Source organism: Neomonachus schauinslandi, chromosome 1, assembly GCF_002201575.2.
Source record: "Neomonachus schauinslandi chromosome 1, ASM220157v2, whole genome shotgun sequence".
Taxonomy (NCBI): Eukaryota; Metazoa; Chordata; class Mammalia; order Carnivora; family Phocidae; genus Neomonachus; species Neomonachus schauinslandi.
Genome location: NC_058403.1, coordinates 211741717 through 211759219, shown reverse-complemented (window position 1 = coordinate 211759219; position 17503 = coordinate 211741717). Strand labels below are relative to the sequence as shown.

At 58.3% G+C, this 17503-nt stretch overlaps 1 protein-coding gene across 3 annotated transcripts; it reads right to left on the bottom strand.

The window, feature by feature from the left end:
- Window positions 1-4305: 4305 nt before the first annotated feature.
- DAPK3 (death associated protein kinase 3) lies at window positions 4306-16621 on the bottom strand. Of its 3 annotated transcripts, none has more exons than XM_021705260.1 (9): window positions 16555-16621; window positions 15458-15598; window positions 9859-10219; window positions 9578-9707; window positions 9257-9305; window positions 8575-8601; window positions 5972-6124; window positions 5231-5276; window positions 4306-4848 (listed from the first exon to the last, which is right to left on the bottom strand). In XM_021705260.1, exons 2-9 carry the CDS (start codon window positions 15517-15519, stop codon window positions 4312-4314), a joined length of 1365 nt encoding a protein of 454 aa, XP_021560935.1. In that variant the 5' UTR covers window positions 15520-15598; window positions 16555-16621; the 3' UTR covers window positions 4306-4311. The 3 variants fall into 3 exon arrangements, with proteins under 3 accessions (XP_021560935.1, XP_021560936.1, XP_021560937.1); XM_021705261.1 differs by having other exon boundaries at window positions 16566-16617; XM_021705262.1 differs by lacking the exon at window positions 16555-16621 and adding an exon at window positions 16086-16181.
- Window positions 16622-17503: the final 882 nt, after the last annotated feature.

Below are 17503 nucleotides of genomic sequence, written 5' to 3'. Positions count from 1 at the left end.
CGGGATCCTGCGGGATGTGTCCTTCCGGGTCTGGCTCCTCTCACTGAGCACAGTGTCCTCGGGGTCCCTCCACATCGTGGCAGGTGTCAGGGTCCCTTCCTTTCTAAGGCTGGAGAGTGTTCCCTCGTGGGGACTGACCGCACCGTGTTTATTGATTCATCCATCGATGGACACCCAGTTGCTTGCACCATTTGGCCGCTGTGAGTCACGTTGCTTCTCTACTCATTGCTTTCAATTCTCCGTGGATGAGCCTGTTCTGGACGCATCACCCACGTGGACTCACGCCCCGTGTGGCCCTCTGTGTCCGGTTCCCTCAGTCTCATGGGCTCGGGGTCCGTCCTCGTCGTGGCAGGGGTCAGAGTTCCTTTCTAACTGAACACTATATTCCAGGGTGTGGATGGACCGCTCTTCTTTATCCATTCATCTGTTGGTGGACACTTTGTTGTGTCCACCTTTTGGCTACTGTGACCAGCACTGTTTTAAGCACTTTACGTATCTTGATCCATTTCATCTTCAAAATCAACCCCTGCTGTTGGTTCTGTTCTGCCCGTTTCACAGAGAGGTACACTGAGCCACGGAGACGTGAAACGACCTGCACGCCGCCGCTGCGGAGCACCGAGTGAGAGCTGCAATTCTGGAGCCGGGCAGCGTGGCCCTAGTCACGACTGTGATGCCCGTGCCCACCCTGTGCCCTCCCTGCAGCTCCTGTTGGGGGATGCACACTGGGAAAACCCAACCCGTGCCCTGGGGACGCCTGCAGTGGTGGCCTCGCCCAGCTCCGACTCAGCTTCCATCAGCTTCGACGCCTACTCTAACCCCACACTTCACGATTGCAGAGCCCACCCTGAGCTCCCCCCCAGATCCTCACGGCGTTGGCGGTGGGGAAGGAGTCGCCGCCACCATTTTGTGGTTGGGCGCCTTTTGCAGGAAGGGGTAACTTGCCAGAGGTCGCTCTGCAATTAGAGAGCTTTGCTTTGAGACAGACACAAGCTTTAAACCCTCCCCTCCAACGAGCTTCACACACTGCAGCCAAAATCTGAGCCAACCTATGGGCAGGTCTGGCCTGATTCCTGCCCGCTGGAGGAATGCAATCCAGGGCTCCCTGGCCCATCCCTCCAACCCACCCCAAGAAACAGGCACGCCGCCGCCCCTGCTCTGCACAAGACCAAACCAGACGGCAGGGAGCCCTCTCTGCACACTTGCTCAGTGGTCCACTCTCCGCAGAGTGGAAGGAAGATGGCGGCCCAGCACTACCACACGTCCCAATCACAGCCCCTTAAAGAAGAGGAAATGAAGGCTTAGCAAGCAGACAGTGTGGCCTCAAAGGACGGGAGCAGGTGAATTGTTCAGTAAACCCACAAGGGGTTGTAGCTCACTTTCCTCAGTGTATCAATCAGCTGCTGCCGTGTAACACAGGACCACAGACAGAGGCTTAAACAACACACGTTCTCCCCAGTCTCCATGGGTCAGGAGTCTGGGCCTGGCGTACCTGGGTCCTCTGCTCAGCGTGTCTCGGGAGGCTGCGATCCAGGTGCCAGCCAAGGCTGAGTTTTATCCGATGGCTGAGTTTTATCCAACGGCTCCACTGGGGAAGAGTGGTCTGCTTCTGGGACCACTCATGCGGGTGGTGGGCTTTCCTCCTTGCTGGCTGCTCCTGGCCATCTGGGCCTCCCAACAAGCTCCCTGCATCAACGCCAGCGAGCCAAGAGTCTGCCAGCAAGATGGAAGCCACAGTCTTACACAGCCTAATGCGAGAAGTGACCTCCATCACCTCTGCTGTATCCTGTTGGGTAGAACCCACCACTGGGCCAGCCCACTCTCGAGGGGCGACAGCAGGGGGCAAAGATCCACCGGGGCCATCTCAGAGTCTGGGCCGAAGTCAGGATTAGTAACTATCAGCCCCACAGGCTCTGCAAAAGGACAGCACTCTCTGCTAAGCGCTGGCATGAGCCAGATGCCCTGGCTAGGTACCGTGTGACCCCAAAGTGGCTCCCCGTGCCCTCAAATGGTGGAATGAAGAACCTGAGGCTGGGCTGAGTGGAGCCACCAAGATAACCCAGGGAGGAGGGGTGGGGCCAAGTTGTTTCCAAAGCAAGGACGCCTGCCATTACCCAGTAGATGCCGGCAATCCAGGCCGGCAGCACAGGGGACTCTACATACTGAAAGTGTAGGTTTAAGTCCAAAGTGAATTTCAGTTTCTACCCAATCTTAGAGCAGCTGGATGGACGAGTCCTCCCTCCTCCCCCGCATCAGGACAGACGTCTCAACCTCCCGCCGCCGCCGCACAGTGCCTGGCGCAGACCCCAGAACATGCGAGACCTGCTCAGCACTGGCCGGACCGGAGCCGTCTGCCCATCCCTGGCCCCCACCCGGGGCTCTGGAGGCCTACTGACCTCACACACACTACACACATCTGGGAACCCCTCTCCCAGCCGGCCCGCTGTTCTCTGCAGTGTGATACAGCGGGAACTGGCTGCTCAGTCATCATTCTAAAGGACCTGACGGCCAGACGCCATGTGCAGGCCACACCAGGTCCTGGGCTGGACAGGCAACTGCAAAGGTCCGTCAGGGACAAACGGAGAAGACCTGAGGTCTGAGCAGTCAAAGAGCTGAAATTTACTAAAATGCTAAAACCTCACATTGTGAATCAGAAAAAGATTAAAAGAAATAAATGTTACGGTAAGTCAGATCCAAATTTTTTTAAATTAAGAAGAAAAGACAAGAAACATGGCGCGGGGTGTTTGAGACGAGGCAGTAAGAGGATGGCGGCTGCTCCTTCCTGGCACCACACTCCAGACCCAGAGGCTGCAGTGAGCACAGCAGGGGAGCCAAGCGCGCCACTCACATCCCTTCCGAGCGGACGGGGTAGGCTCTGTGCTGGGGCCCAAAGAGGGCAGGAAACCCCTCTGACTTCACCCTGCTTGCCTGGAAGCTTCCGGTTCACGACAAGGAAGTGAGACCAGCTGAACCCCGAGATCAGGGCAGCCTGCACGGCCCCCCATGATGCCCTCTTCCTCCCAAAGAGCACCGGGGCAGCAGGGGAGATGCACAGACTCGCGAGCCTGCGAGGCATGGCCGTGGGTGCCCGGGCCGGAGTGCACAGAGAGCCGTGTGTCAGGGAAGTGGGGCTTTATTTCCTTTAGGCTTGCAGCAGACACATGCACATGGGTACAACAGGGCTCGCGGAGGGGTACACAGTGGCTCACCCCAGCCCTGGGGCCAGGCCTAGGCACACAGGAGGCCAGCCCGGCCAGACCCCACAGCCAATCCCGAGGTCCTGGCCAGTGCCCCTGCCTGGTTCCTCCCTGCCTCTGTCCCAGGAACTCTCGGGCCACGGCCTGCACAGGTGTCACTCTCTTAACCCGACCTACAGCCAAGAACCAGCGCAGGGCACCACCCGCCGGGGACCCACGTCTTGGTGAAGCCCAGACCTTAGGCCCTTCCTCTGGCCCTCGACCCTGATCAAGGGCGGCACCTAGTGGCGGACGATAGCACTGCCCGCGGCAACCCCTCCACCCGTCCGGTCCAGGGCAACGGGGCTTTCTCCTCCCGCGGAGCCGCAGGGGCTGGACGGGCACTCGGGACCCTGAGCCTTCGCAGAGCGTTCCCGGGGCCACGACTCCAATGGGGCTACCGCGAGCCCTGACAGTCCAAAAGGCAGCCCTGGACCGGGGAATGCGGCTGGGGCGCGATGGGGGCTGGGCATGTCATGGGCATGCACCGGGCCGTGGGAGCTCCAGAGAGGAGCCTCACCCCGCACCTGGGACGCCCTGGGCTCCTGCATCAGGGTGCGGTGCCCGGCCACACACACCCTCCGCAGCGCCTCCACACCGACACCTCGAGGGCTGGGCCATCCCCTCCACTGGCCCTGGTGCCAGCTCAGGGCTGGGGGCGCAGTGAGCATGGGGGAAGGAAAGAGCGGGGTCAGAAACCGCCTCCACCGCGGACCCCGGGGGAGCTGCCTCCTGTCTGGTGTCCAGCAGAGGCAGGTGAGGCCCCTCTGATTCCAAGCCCCGGGCCCTGGGCAAAGCCCCTGACACAGGCCCTGCACACAGAGGCCGCCCCCCGCCAGCCAACCACTCGCAGAGCCCAGAGTCCCCTGGGTGACGCTGCCCCAGAAGCCCCCGAGTTGCCAGGGCCGCGGGACAGAGGAGCTAAGTGGCCTCGAATTCCCAGCCCCATGGAGCACGTCCCAGCCCAACACCCCTCCCACCTCGGCCCCCAGCTCAGGAACCCCCCAGGGCTGGCCCGGGGTGACAGAGGCCCACACTGCGGGCGCCCTCCGCCCCGCCCCCCCTTCCCCCCGCAGCCCTAGCGGAGGCTGCACTCCACGCCCTGCAGCTTCTCCTGCTCCATGGCGCGCACCAGATCCTGCACAAAGCGCATCTCGGAGGCCACCTGCTTCGCCAGGGCCTCGTAGCGGTTCTCGAGGCGGCTGAAGCGGCGCTTGAGCCCACTGGCCCCCAGCAGGGCACCCTTAGCCTCTTCCTGGGCCTGCCGCTGCAGCGCCTCGGTCTTGTGCAGCTCCTGCCGCAGCCGCCGCAGGTCCTGGCCGATGCTCTCGTTCTCCTCCCTGTACCAGGCCTCCTTCTCCTCGTAGATGGCCGTCAGCGCCTCGATGTCCTCGTGGAAGAGGCGCCGGCTGTGCTCCAGGCCCCGCAGGCCCTCCTCCGCCGCCGCCACCTCCTCCAGCACCTTGGAGAAGCGCTCGAAGTTGACATAGGTGTTGTTGGGGGGCATGCTCGAGTGGGACTTGATGGTGTACTCCTTGAGACGCGCCGTCTTCAAGCGCCGCCGCTCGGGCTTCCGGCTGCTGTCCTCACGCCGCACGTTCCGCCGCCGGATCGCCTGCAGACACAGGCCCGTGACCTCAGCGGGGGGCAGGCAGGGGGCGGGCTACTAGCACACGGCCCTGGCACTCTCCTGCCAGGAGGGCAGAGCTCAGCAGTCACGCCAGAGACGGCGGCGAAGAAAACACAGACTCTGGCCCTTTACAGAAGGTTGCTGCTCCTGGCCGGGATGCCACCCATTCTGGAAGTTTCTGTGGGAGGGAGCCCTGCTGCGTGCAGAGCGGCTGAAGAGCCAGCCGGGCATCACAGGGAGACCACCACCACCTCGGGGCACACCCCATGCCCTCTGCCACCCAGGCCCACTCCCCCGGGGGCCCTCCCTGGACAGAGGCCGTGTCACCCTTGCCGTCCTTGAGTGGGAGCTGCCCCACCCACCTCACCTTGATCCAGGAGTGCTCCAGGCTCTGGGCGATGGTCATTCTTCTCCTGGAAGAGCCCCCCACCCTGGTTAGTGCCATGCATGCCATGTGGCCTATCCTCCCATGAGGCTGGCGGAGAGACGAGCAAACAGGGAAGGGATTTTCCAGGCTCTCCCCCGCACCTCTGCTCTCCGTCCCCACCTCTGATGACTCCTACACACAGACCCCCAGGGACTCCCCTCCAGCCTGGGGGCAAGTCCCTTAAATGCCCTTGAAACTACTTGTGATCTCCAGAGCGTATGCTCCGCTCAGCCAGCAAGGAGCCCATGAAGGGGCCAGTGGGGGCGCAGGCCCCAGGGTCTTCCATGCTTTCTGAGGGGTTTTGCGAACTGGGGCGAGACTGAACGCTGGGTCTCGCCAACTCCGGCGCCCACAGGAGGGACCAGAGAGGTGGAAGGAATTGAGCGGCTCGCACCAGGGGACGACTGTCAGCAACGGGAGCCCCTCTCTGTGAATGAGGGCTCCGTGATGCCAGAAGTTTTAGATTTTCCTGGGAAAAGTACCTGAGGAATTTGGAATTTCACAGGAAAACTATCTTAAACATCAGCAAGGAATTAACAGCTCTTCACAGCGGGAGCCAACTTGAGCATCCACCGCTGACCCCAACTCCCAGTTACGCGGAGGGGACAGCATGGAGGGACACGCTCTCGGGGAGCCAGAAGGCCTTCCCTGCCAGCCCCCTGCCCAGCCCGGTGTTCCTACTTGGGGTCTTTGACAAGCAGCCGGCGGATGAAGTCCTTGGCCAGCTCGCTGGTGTTGCTGAAGTATTCCTCGTCAAAGTCATAGTTCACGGCCGAGATGTTGGTCAGGGTCTCCTGCTTGGTCTCACCCAGGAACGGGGAGGCGCCGCTCAAACTGGAAGGAGGACAAAGGGCTCAGCGTCCCCAGCACTTGGTCCCTGTCACCTCGGGGGCTGGACACAGAGGAAAGCGGATGCTGGGGCCTGGGCTCCCCCGCGTACCCGCATTCCCCCAGAACCTGCCCCCAACCGGCCCCCAGCCTCCCACCAGGAAGCACCAAGATATCATGCTCAGCCACTGATTGGCACTAAAGAGGGGGCAAGTGTCTCTAAGGAAGCTGGAAGCATCTGCCCCAAACGTTTAGTGAATACAGAGGAAAAGCTGGTGACTTCCCACGAGGGTGTCCTGGCCAACACCATGCCAGCTGGGCAGGGTGCACGTCACCAGAGATGACACAAGGATATCGTGTGCGTCCTGAGCAGCTGTGCTGGGGGGCCACCCCACCACCCCATGGGGCTCTGGGCGTGAGCTACCGTGCCGTATAATAAGAAATACGCTTCTGGTCCTCACCCGTCCTCAGGCACAGAGCTCCCATAAGCCTCGTACTCTCCTAAACACTAAGAACGAAGAAGGTGGGAGTACCTGTTATGATATTCGGTCTCTAGCCTCGGTTTGTGAAGTGGCTGCAAGGTGATAAGATGAGAAGAGCCCTTTGCCATCCATCACAAGCCCCTTTCAGCCACACCGGAGTCTACCCAAATGCGGCTACTTTTCGTTGGAAGGGCCCTAGATGACCGCGGGCTGGGGCTGGGGGCCAGGTGAAGCAGCCATGGGGTTAGCAGGATGGATCCGCTGGGGCAAGAAGAGGGGCTGGAGACTGAGTTCGTCACCAACAATTTAATCACTCGGGCCTCCACAACGGAACCTCCGTGAAATCCCTCAATGAAAGGGCTTGAAGTTTCCAGGCTGGATTCTGAATGCCTCCACGTGTGGAGAAGAGTGCATACCTCCAAGTCCACAAGGACAGGAGCTCCTGCGCTTGGAGCCCTCCCAGACCTCGCCCTACGTGCCTCCTCATCTGGCCGCTGGTCCGAATCTATGGCCTTCATAACTAACTGGTACCAGTAAGCACACTGTTCTGAGTTCTGCGAGCTGCTCTGGCAGGCTCTCCAGGCCCAGGGGGCTCATGGGAGCCTCTAACAACCTGGCTCGTGGCTGGCGGCTCAAGTGGGACCAAGCCCTGAGCCACCTCCAGGCAGAGAGCACCAGAACCGACTAAAGCTGTGGGACACTGTCCTGGGTGCCCCAAGATGGGTTTTTAAATATTTTTCAGTTAGTTTTTGTTTTTATTTTGTTTTTAATTTTTTTTAAGATTTTATTTATTTATTTGACAAAGACACAGCGAGAAAAGGAACACAAGCAGGGGGAGTGGGAGAGGGAGAAGCAGGAGCCAAAGGCAGACGCTTAACGACTGAGCCACCCAGGCACCCCCTAGTTTTTGTTTTTAAAGATCGAGGTAAAGGGCGCCTGAGTGGCTCAGTCAGTTAAGTGTCTGCCTTTGGCTCAGGTCATGATCCCAGGGTCCTGGGATTGAGCCCCATGTCAGGCTCCCTGCTCAGCCGTGAGTCTGCTTCTCCCTCTCCCTCTGTCCATCCCTGTTTGTGCTCACTCTCTCCCTAAAATGAATAAATAAAAAAAATTTTTTTTAAAGACTTTATTTGACAGAGAGAGACACAGCAAAAAAAGTAACATAAGCAGGGGGAGTAGGAGAGGGAGAAGCAGGCTTCCCACCAAGCAGGGAGCCCAATGCAAGGCTCGATCCCAGGACCCCAGGGATCATGACCGGACCCTAAGGCAGACGATTAACGACTGAGCCACTCAGGCGCCCCAAAAATGAATAAATAAAACCTTAAAAAAAAAAAACCATCTTAAGAAACCTTCAGGGTGTGGGGCGCCTGGGTGGCTCAGTGGGTTAAGCGTTGTATTCGGCTCAGGTCACAATCCCAGGATCCTGGGATCGAGCCCCGCATCGGGCTCCCTGCTCAGCAGGAAGCCTGCTTCTCCCTCTCCCACTCCCCCTGCTTGTGTTCCCTCTCTCGCTGTGTCTCTGTCAAATAAATAAATAAAAATCTAAAAAAAATAAACCTTCAGGGTGGATCACTAAGCCACCTGACAAGGGAAGAAAGAGCAGTGGGGGCCTACTTAACACAGGGATGGAGGTGAGGAACAGTCCAACCGTGGCGCCTGAGGGAATAGGTCAGGGAAACCTCTTCCGCACAGAGCAGGGCTCTCCAGGAGCCTGAGACAGGAATCACCTTTCCCTCCTACACAAATTCATTCATTTGCTCATCCACCCATCCACCCATCCACCACCTACCCACCCACCCACCCACCCATCCACCATCTGTCCATCCATCCATCCACCATCCAGCCACCCATCCACCCACCCACCAAGTTCACTGAGCACTGTGGCGGGTCAGAGCCCACGGTCCCTGTCCCTGCCCAAAAGCCTTCCTGAGCCAGCAGGGCCCCAGGACACGCAGGAAGCACCAACCAGGCACTCACAGGATGTAGGTGATGACTCCGATGCTCCTGGACAGAGCACACAAGAAGAGAGGAACAGTCAGCTCAGCAGTGGGGGTGGCACCCCAATTCCCAGAATCTCTACCTGGCCCAGACGAGGAAGCCAGAAGCCCAGGGTCTGCAGACCTCCTTCCAGGGTCTGCACGGCCTCCACTAAGGGCGTTCCTCCCTCAGCTCTGGGTGTCTCAGGACGGGGCACCCAAGCTCATCTGGCCACACCCACCCCTCAAGGCTCAAACTGGGCAGGGGAGGGGTTGGGGCAGATGTGGGACTCTGTGCCTGCCTTGCTCCAAGCGGGGCTGACAAACTCTTCCTACAAAGGGTGAGACAGCGAATGTTTCAGGCTTTCTGGGTCACGGTTTCTGTCCCTTACTTGTCTGTTTTGTGTGTCACAACACCTTAACAAGAAAACCATTCTGAGCTCACGGACCTGCTCTGGCTGGCGGGCCATCGTTTGCCAACCCCCGTTCCAAGGCAGTGGTCTGTCTTGCCCACACCCAACAGCACCACAACCAGGCGGATGGCCTACATCCCAGCCTGAGGCTGTGGCCTGGCAGCTCCCAGGCTGAGGGACTCCCTGAGGAACAAAGGGGCTACATGCCAGGCGTGTGTGTGCTCAGCTCAGCGGCAGGCAGCCCTGGCCCCACCACTCCCCGCCACTCACCACATGTCCGCCTCCAGACCCAGGGGTTCATAGTTGACGATCTCCGGAGCTGCAGGGACAGGGAGACGCAAGGGGTGGGGTCGGACGCTGGTACGTCTGAGGAAGCACGGGGATACGGCCACAGGGAGCAGCAGGGCCCACCTGGGGGGGGCGCGGGGGGGCAGGGTAGCCTGACCTCCACATGCCGACACCAGGACTCGGGAGAGGAGATCAGGGGGGTGGGCCAGAGGCCCAGGGGCCAGGCCCGAGGCGCCCCCACAGGCCAGGGATCCTCCAATGGCCCCACAAACCCCAGCCCCAAGGCACTATGCAGAGCCATACCCACGAATTCAGGGGTGCCAAAGATATTCTTGAACTCATTCCCTGCTTCAATCTTGTGGGCGATACCAAAGTCGATGAGCTTGATCCGTGGGTTGGGCACGTTCTTGTCCAGCAGCATGATGTTTTCTGGCTGGGGGTATAGCAGATCTGTTGCTCTGCTGGCCCAGCATCCCCAAGACAGCCCCGATCTCCCCTGGGAAGCCCCCACAGGTCACCAGCCTGCACTCTGTGCTGTAAGAGCTGGACCCCCTCCCCGGACCCGCCACCCTGCTGGAGCCCACCTTGAGGTCAAAGTGGGCGATGCGCTTGGAGTGCAGGTAGTGGACGCCATCCAGGATCTGCTTGAGGAACTGAGTGGCCTCGTCCTCCGTCAGCGACTCCTTTTCCGCCAGGAAGTCGAAGAGCTCCCCACCCGAGACCAGCTCTAGGATGAGCACCACGTCCGTCTTGTTCTCGAAGATGTCGTGTAGCGTGATTATGTTGGGGTGCCGGATCTCCCGCAGGATGTTCACCTCCCTCTCGATCTCCTCCCGGCTGACGCCCCGCCGGCTGGACGACAGACGGCGCTTCTTGATGAACTTGGCCGCATACTCCTTCCCGGTGCCCTTCTGTCGGCATTTCCGCACAATGGCAAACTGGCCGCTGCGGGGACAGAGGAGTGAGCAGGGGCCCGGCGAGGGACTGGGGAGGGGACGGGGCTTCTGCGACAGCACCTCCCAGCCCCACCAGGTGGCAGGTGAGCTGCTAGGTGGGTCCAAAGTGGCCATGGCAGGTCTGCCAGGCAGAGAGCAGGGAAGTGGCTCAGTGTTTACAAAAGGAAACTGAGTCCATCCCAGGGCCGGTGGGGTCCCAGGCAGCCAGGAGAAAGCAGCCGACAAGAGGTGTTTCCTCGGGCACAGCGGGCAGGAGGCCCTGAGAGCTGTCCACCCTGCTCGCCACCCGTGTTAGAAGAGGGGGCTGAGGGGCGGGGCAGCCAAGAGGGGTCTTTACTTTTTTTTTTTTTAACATTTTATTTATTTATTTGACACAGAGAGAGAGATAGCGAGAGCAGAAACTCAAGCAGGAGGAGTGGGAGAGGGAGAAGCAGGAAGCTGATGTGGGACTCGATCCCAGAACCCTGGGATCATGACCTGAGCCGAAGGCAGATGCTTAACGACTGAGCCACCCAGGCGCCCCAGAGGGGATCTTTTATGTGATGTGATTCTACACTGATTTGACTTTCCATAGTCTATTTTGTCATTTTTAAAAACCTAAGAAAAAACTTAAAAGGCCACTAACTTCTTATTCAACTGGTCAAGTAAGAGGAACACACACATTTTCTAACTGACAGAGAGGACAGGGGCCAGAGCCTGCACCCACGGAAACGGGAGCTTAGACACAGTTTCCACGCACCTCTGCAGTTCCTTCCAATGTCTGCCCAAGAGAAATGACAACAGAAATCCACAGAGAGGGTTCTACGCAAATCCTCAGTCAGCACGATTCCCAGCAGCCTCAAGGGGGAAACAACCAAATGGCCATCGACAGATGAATACATGTCCACCACGCACGGGCATGTCAATCGGCCGCGAACCGGAGCCAGGCGTCCACACGCGTGGGCCCGGGGACGGACCCCGAGCCCACGACGCTCAGGGAGGGAACCAGACACAGAAGGCCACACAGGGTATGAGTCCACGTGGGTGACATGTCCAGAACAGGCTCATCCACGGACAGGAAGGGGGCTCATGGGGGCCGAGGGCTGGGGAGGGCTGGGGAGGTGACAGGTAATGGGGACAGCTAATGGGGACAGGATTGCTTTTGGGTGATGGAATGTTCTAGAATTATTTAGGGTAACAGCTGCAAAACCCTGTAAATACACTAAAAGATCACTAACTTGCACACTGTAAATGGGTGAACTGTACAGTACGTGGATTATATCTCAAGAGAGCAGTTATTAAAAGAGACAGAAATCCTATTTACTGTACCCCAGGGAGCTGTCCAATGTCCAAATTATTTTGCTATCCAAGAACTTAGTTATATTAACTTACTTTAACTCAAGAGCTGGCTGAAAAAAGCCAGACAATAAATATTTTTAGCCTTATGGGCCATGTGGTTTCTGTCATAATTCTTGTGTGTTTTTACAACCTTTTAAAAAAATAAAAAAACATTCCAGGTTCAGAGGCAGGCAGGATCACACTAGGCTGGGGCCGGATGTGCCCACAGGCCGTACTTTGCTGACTCCACATAAGCGGGGACCAAGTGCAAGACAAAGCACACGCTCCTGAAAGAAAACGTCAAGGCACCACCAGGGATCAAAAGAAAAGAGACAGGGAGGTGAGGGGGAGGGCTCCGAGGAAGGAAGAGCAGAGATGGGGACAGGCAGGTAGGCTCGCCAAAGCTGGCAACAGAGGCAGGCCAGGCCAGGCAGAACGAGCCTAGAAACAGAGACACACAGACGAGCGAGGGACCCAACGGGGTTTGTGCAGTAAGTGGACCAACCCATGGTGCCAGCACAGATGTGTTCTACCCACGCTCAATCGGAAGATGGGGGACATTCAAGGTGGGCAGCCTACTAACACAGTGGGCTGAATGATGGCCCCGCCAAAGACACCCACGGGTGAAACCCAGAACCTGTCAACAGATCACCACTCCTGGTAAAAGGGACCTTGCAGGTGGGAGCAAGTCAAGGCCCCTGAGGTGGGGGTGACCCTGGGTTCCCGGAGGCCGGCATCCTCACGAGGTCCTCAGGAGAGGGAGGCAGAGGTGGAAGTCCCAGAGATGGGCAGACCCCGCGCTGCTGGCGGTGAGGATGGAGAGGGGGCCGCGGGCCAGGAAAAGGCAGGAGTTGGGTCTCCCTGGGGCCCTGGGGGGAACCAGCCCTACAGGTCTGTTTTAGACTCCAGACTCCCAGACCTTTCACATAATTGCACGTCCTTCTAGGCCACTGAATTGTGGTGATCAGTGACGGTGGTGACAGGAGACTCAAACACTCATCCAAAAGCCAAGCGCACAGGTCAGCCGAGAAAGGCAGTGCTCCTTGTCAAGCCTCACCCCCCTACCTCCTGAACCTGCCACAACGGTCCTCAGGGGACGCTATTCTCCTGCCCCCTCCACGTCTCCACTAACTCTCCCGTCACCCAAAATGCTTCCCCTCTCTTTTGCCTGCACCAGCCAAGCAAGTCCCACGACAAATCCCCAATGGGAATGACATCAAATTCTGAACGTTCACCCCACGCCGGCGGCACTGGGCTAAGTGCTGGACGTGGGGCCTCGTTTTCAGATAGAAAGATTGTTTTCCCCTGCTTCTTTCTAACGTGAACTAACAAATGAAGAGGAGTAAGACAGGGCTCATGGGAACAGGCAAAAAAATGCTATTACAGGCTAAACTGGGTACCTCAAAAATCCTTGTTGAAGTCCTAACCCCCAGCACCTCAGAGCGGGACTATCCGGAGACAGGGCCTTAAAGACGTGATTCAGTTAAAATGAGCTTACACAGGGTGCCTGGGTGGCTCAGTCGGTTAAGTGTCAGCGTCCTGGGATCAAGTCTGGCATCGGGCTCCTTGCTCAGCGGGGAGTCTGCTTCTCCCTCTGCCCCTCCCCACTGCTTGTGTGTGCTCTCTCTCAAATAAATAAAATCTTTAAATTAATAAAATAAAATGAGCTCACAGGAGTGGGATGAATCCAATCTGACCGGTGTCCTTTTAATAGGAGAAAAGGACACATAGACACAGACAGACAGCCCTGTGAGGCCATGGGGAGAAGATGATCAACTGCACGCCAAGGAGAGGCACCTCAGGAGGAACCAGCCCTGCAGACACCTTGATCTTGGACCTCCCGCCTCTAGGCCCGGGAGAGTATGAATCTCTGCTGCTCATGGCACCCCGTCCACAGTACTTTGCTGTGGCAGCCCAAGCCCACACAAGTGCATGCACCACTCTATGACGTGGAAGCCAGAGCGGAAGTCCACGTTGTCAACCCACAGAGTGATTTATTTCCCAAGACTATCAGTGTGAAGGTGAACTAGGAAGAAAGAATCCCCCGACCCCTCCCAAGCACACACACAAAGACACTTGCTTCCAGTTCATGCAGCCCCATCCCCCCTGGGACAAGAAAACATGGCCCTGCTTTATTCGTGGTCCTCATCACGAGGATGCCGGGCTGCTAATTCCCCTGCCTCTGAAACTGAGAGCTTCTGCGGCAGGCATCTGCCAAGGTGCAGAGCGAGCATGGCAGAGGATGCTGTCCAGGCACAAGGATGCACGCCCTTCCCAATGCATAGGGCTCCGCCTCACTGGGACATCTACTGGGCCTCTTCCAGGGGGGCAGGCAGAAGCCTAATGCCCACCTCTGGTTCCAGCACACCTGGGCTCTGGGACCAGCAGGGCTTGGTCTCAGGGCTGGAATCCCACATGGCCACTTCCAGTCTGCGTGGCCTGGGACAAGCTGCTTCCCTCCTCTCGGCCTCCGCTTCTTTATAAAACAGGGAGGGCAGGTGCACCTGCCTTGTAGGTCTTTTCGTAGGTGAACCAAAGTAACAGAAGACAGACTAGAACTTGGGATGTCCAAAAGACATCTATAACTCATATAAACTGTGGCACGGCGTGCGCAGCATCCTGTGCCTCTAACCCTTCACCTCACGGATCTCCGAGCACATTTGGGGTCATCGGCTAGAGCCGTGCCGCCCAAGACGACAGCCACTGGCCACGCGGTGGCCCGCACGCCAGTCTGAACTGAGATGTGCTGGGAGTGTGTATCACACACCAGATTTCAAAGGCTTCATATCCAAAAAAGGTGGTAAAATCTTTCGGTGGTAAAATCTTTCACCTGTAATTTTTGTCGCGCTTACAAGTAAAATGATAATAGTTCAATCTATTGGGTTAAATAAAATGTATTAATTATTAAAACTGACCCAGCTACTACAAACCTTCAGTACGCTTCTGGGTGGCGAACATTCTACAGGCCGCGCGTAACGCTCCAGAGGCAGTGGAGCTGGACCACTGAAGAAACTTCCCGTAAAATCCTTACAGCGACTACCCCTGTTCTTAGGTCACTGGGTCTGCACATACATATTCCTGTGGAATTAATTCCTAACAGCGGAATAGGTGGGTGAAGGGGCATATACATGGGACATTTGGCTGACTTTGGCCAAGCTGCCCTAAGCGGGAGGACCTAACACATTTCCAACAATAAAGGATGAGATGGGGGGGGGGGGGGGGCCTACGTTCTCTACCACTCTATTAAGGAAATTCCTAAAGTAGGGACTTCAGAATCCCAAATGAGCCTGAAACACTTTCTCAGCCAAGGCGTGAGACCCGATTCAGTTATTTACATTCCCTTTTGGTGACATCATGGGGCTGGTCAGCAGCGAACTCACCAAATAAGGTCTGAGGCTGGGGGGGGGGTGGGGACGGATGGTGCCTGGCTAGTCTGAGGCACGGTGTTCTCAGGGGACACTCCCAGGCCCCTCCAGACAGGAAATCAGCTGCCTGGCTGGAACGGGAAACCTCCGCTCTTTCCCACAAGAATGCTAAACAATTGGCAAGGACGTGGGCCCAGACAGGAGGCCTCTCCTGCAAACGTGCACGAAAACCAATCATCTCCCTCAAGAGAGGATTAAATAGAGGGACAGACCTTTACCAACAAACATTGCCACCACCTACTGCTCTCACGCCACACGGCAGGAACACTGGTAGGTGCTCCAATTCTATTTCTCCCCAACAGAGAAGGTCAGAACAAGAATGTGCGGACAGGGCCACCTGACTCCAAAGCCTAAATTCCTTCGGCCAGCACATGCCACTGACTCATTCCTCCTCCGAGAGGAGGATGAAGGACAGGAGGGGGATACTATCCGGAAACCCCACAGTGCCCCTCTCCCATGCCCCGAGGCCGGCCGGCCCTGCTCACCTGCCCAGCTCCTCCCCCATCTCATAGTAGTCTTCTACGTCTTCCTGCCTGAACGTTGACATGGTGGGCAGTCTGCCTTCTGGTGCCTTCCCCTCGCTCAAGGCTGGAGACAGGACCTCAGGGAGTCCCCTAGCTGTGACCCTGGAGGAGAAAGGGGAAATAGGGAAGAAGTGAGACGCCAACTATTACTCTTAGCTACATGGAGCAATCTCCCCCACCCTGTGCCCCCAAACGAAGTTCCACGCTCCTCATAAAAGGCACATGCATGTGGCGGGCTGGGTACTTTCCCATTACCTCACTTGGACACCACACCACCCAAAAGGTCGCTGGAAGCCCCACTGTGCAGGCTTGGCCCCGACACTGCCCCCAGGCCCACACCTCTGGCTCCCCACACACTGCCCCAGCCCTTCTCTGCCTCTCCCTCCTAGGCTTCTCCCAACCTGCTCATCCAAAGCACCCCCCCCACATTCCTGCAAATTCCCCCCACACTGCACACCCCCAAACCCCGGGGCTCCCTTACGCCTGTCCAACCTGCTAAGTCGTTCCAGTGCCAACACCCCCCACCTCCCTGCCCATCTGCGACCTTAACCCCTCCTGTCCTCACCCATTCCCCCAACAAACCCCTGACCTCCACAGATCTCTTAAGACCTTCCTCAGCGGTGTGCTGAATTCCTCGGGAATTGAACAATGGCTTCCAAACTGCGGCCAGCCCCCTACCCACGGTCGCCTGCCCCTGACCTCCGCCGTCCCGACAGCACTAACCGCTTCCCCGCTCCTCGAAGGCACCCCTGCAGAGGCCCGCACCCCGTCTCCCCCACCCGCAAAGGGCCACATCTCAGAGTCTCCTCCACTGTCTTTCTCCCAACCTTCGGACACGCTCCAGGGTACACCGCCATGGCCCCCTCCACAGGCCCCTCCAAGGCCCCTCCAAGACCTAACGTCCGGGTTCGAGCGTCTCCAAGGCGGCCACGCCCCTCGCAAGCCCCGACCCAGCCCCTTCTCCTGCCGGCTCATCCCAGGAGGTCTCCGAACGTCCCCCCGGCGCCCCCGAAACACCGCCTCGGCCTCCCGCGCCCGCCGCGGGCCACGAGTCGCACCCGCTCCGCACCGTCCGCGGCCCCGCGCCCCGGCCGACCCTCTGCCGCGCTGGCCACCGCCGCCCTCTCCCGCCCCGCCGCCTCGGCCGCCGGGACGCGCCGACCTGCGTCGACGTCGCCGCGTCAGCCAGTGCCCGCCCCCGGGAGGGGGGTCCCACCGCCCATTGGTCTACGCGCCCGCCCCTGTGACGCCCCGCCCCCCAGCCGCCTTCCAGGCCCAGCGGGCTGGAGTCCGGTCCTCCGGATGATGTATCGCCACTGGCCGGGAGGCTCGCCTTCAGGCAGCGGATTGGCTGGAACGGGCGTCAGTCACACTTAGGAAGTCGGAAGGCCGACTTCCGGCCCCTGGGCCACCCCGCCCGCTCTCCTCTGACCCCGGTCCTGAAGCTGAGGGGTGCGATGCCGAACTGCTGCATCCCTCCTCCTGCCTTCCTTGAGCACGAGACAAGCGCATGCGAGGCCCAGCTCCCGCATGGCCGCTCCTGGGGTGGACCCCGGGACCGCTTTAGTCCCTGAGTTGCAGTTTCCCCCTCTCTAAAATGTTACCCACGTTTCCAAATGCATAAACAAAAATGCAAATGAGATCAGTCAGGTGTTGCCATTCATGCTTGATTTTTCTTTTTTTTTTAAAGATTTTATTTATTTATTTGAGAGAGAGAGAGCATGAGAGCGGGGAGGGTCGGGAGGGTCAGAGGGAGAAGCAGACTCCCTGCCGAGCAGGGAGCCCGATGCAGGACTCGATCCCGGGACTCCAGGATCATGACCTGAGCCGAAGGCAGTCGCTTAACCAACTGAGCCACCCAGGCGCCCCATGCTTGATTTTTTTGACGTGTGTTGTCTCAAGATACACGATAAAACAGCTTGTTAGTAGGTACCAATCAACCACCATAGGAGGTAAAACATGTTAACATTTCTCCGGTTCTGCAGATGGGGAAGCTGAGACCCAGAT

Bases quoted from the DNA above. Each gene is read 5' to 3' on its own strand.
- DAPK3 (XM_021705260.1), bottom strand. From the start codon at position 15,519: ATGTCAACGTTCAGGCAGGAAGACGTAGAAGACTACTATGAGATGGGG. The intron at 9,708-9,858 runs GTGGGCTCCAGC...CTATACCCCCAG, and splicing joins TCGCCCACTTTGACCTCAAG to CCAGAAAACATCATGCTGCT. The intron at 8,602-9,256 runs GTGAGTGGCGGG...TGCTCTGTCCAG, and splicing joins GGTCTGGAGGCGGACATGTG to GAGCATCGGAGTCATCACCT.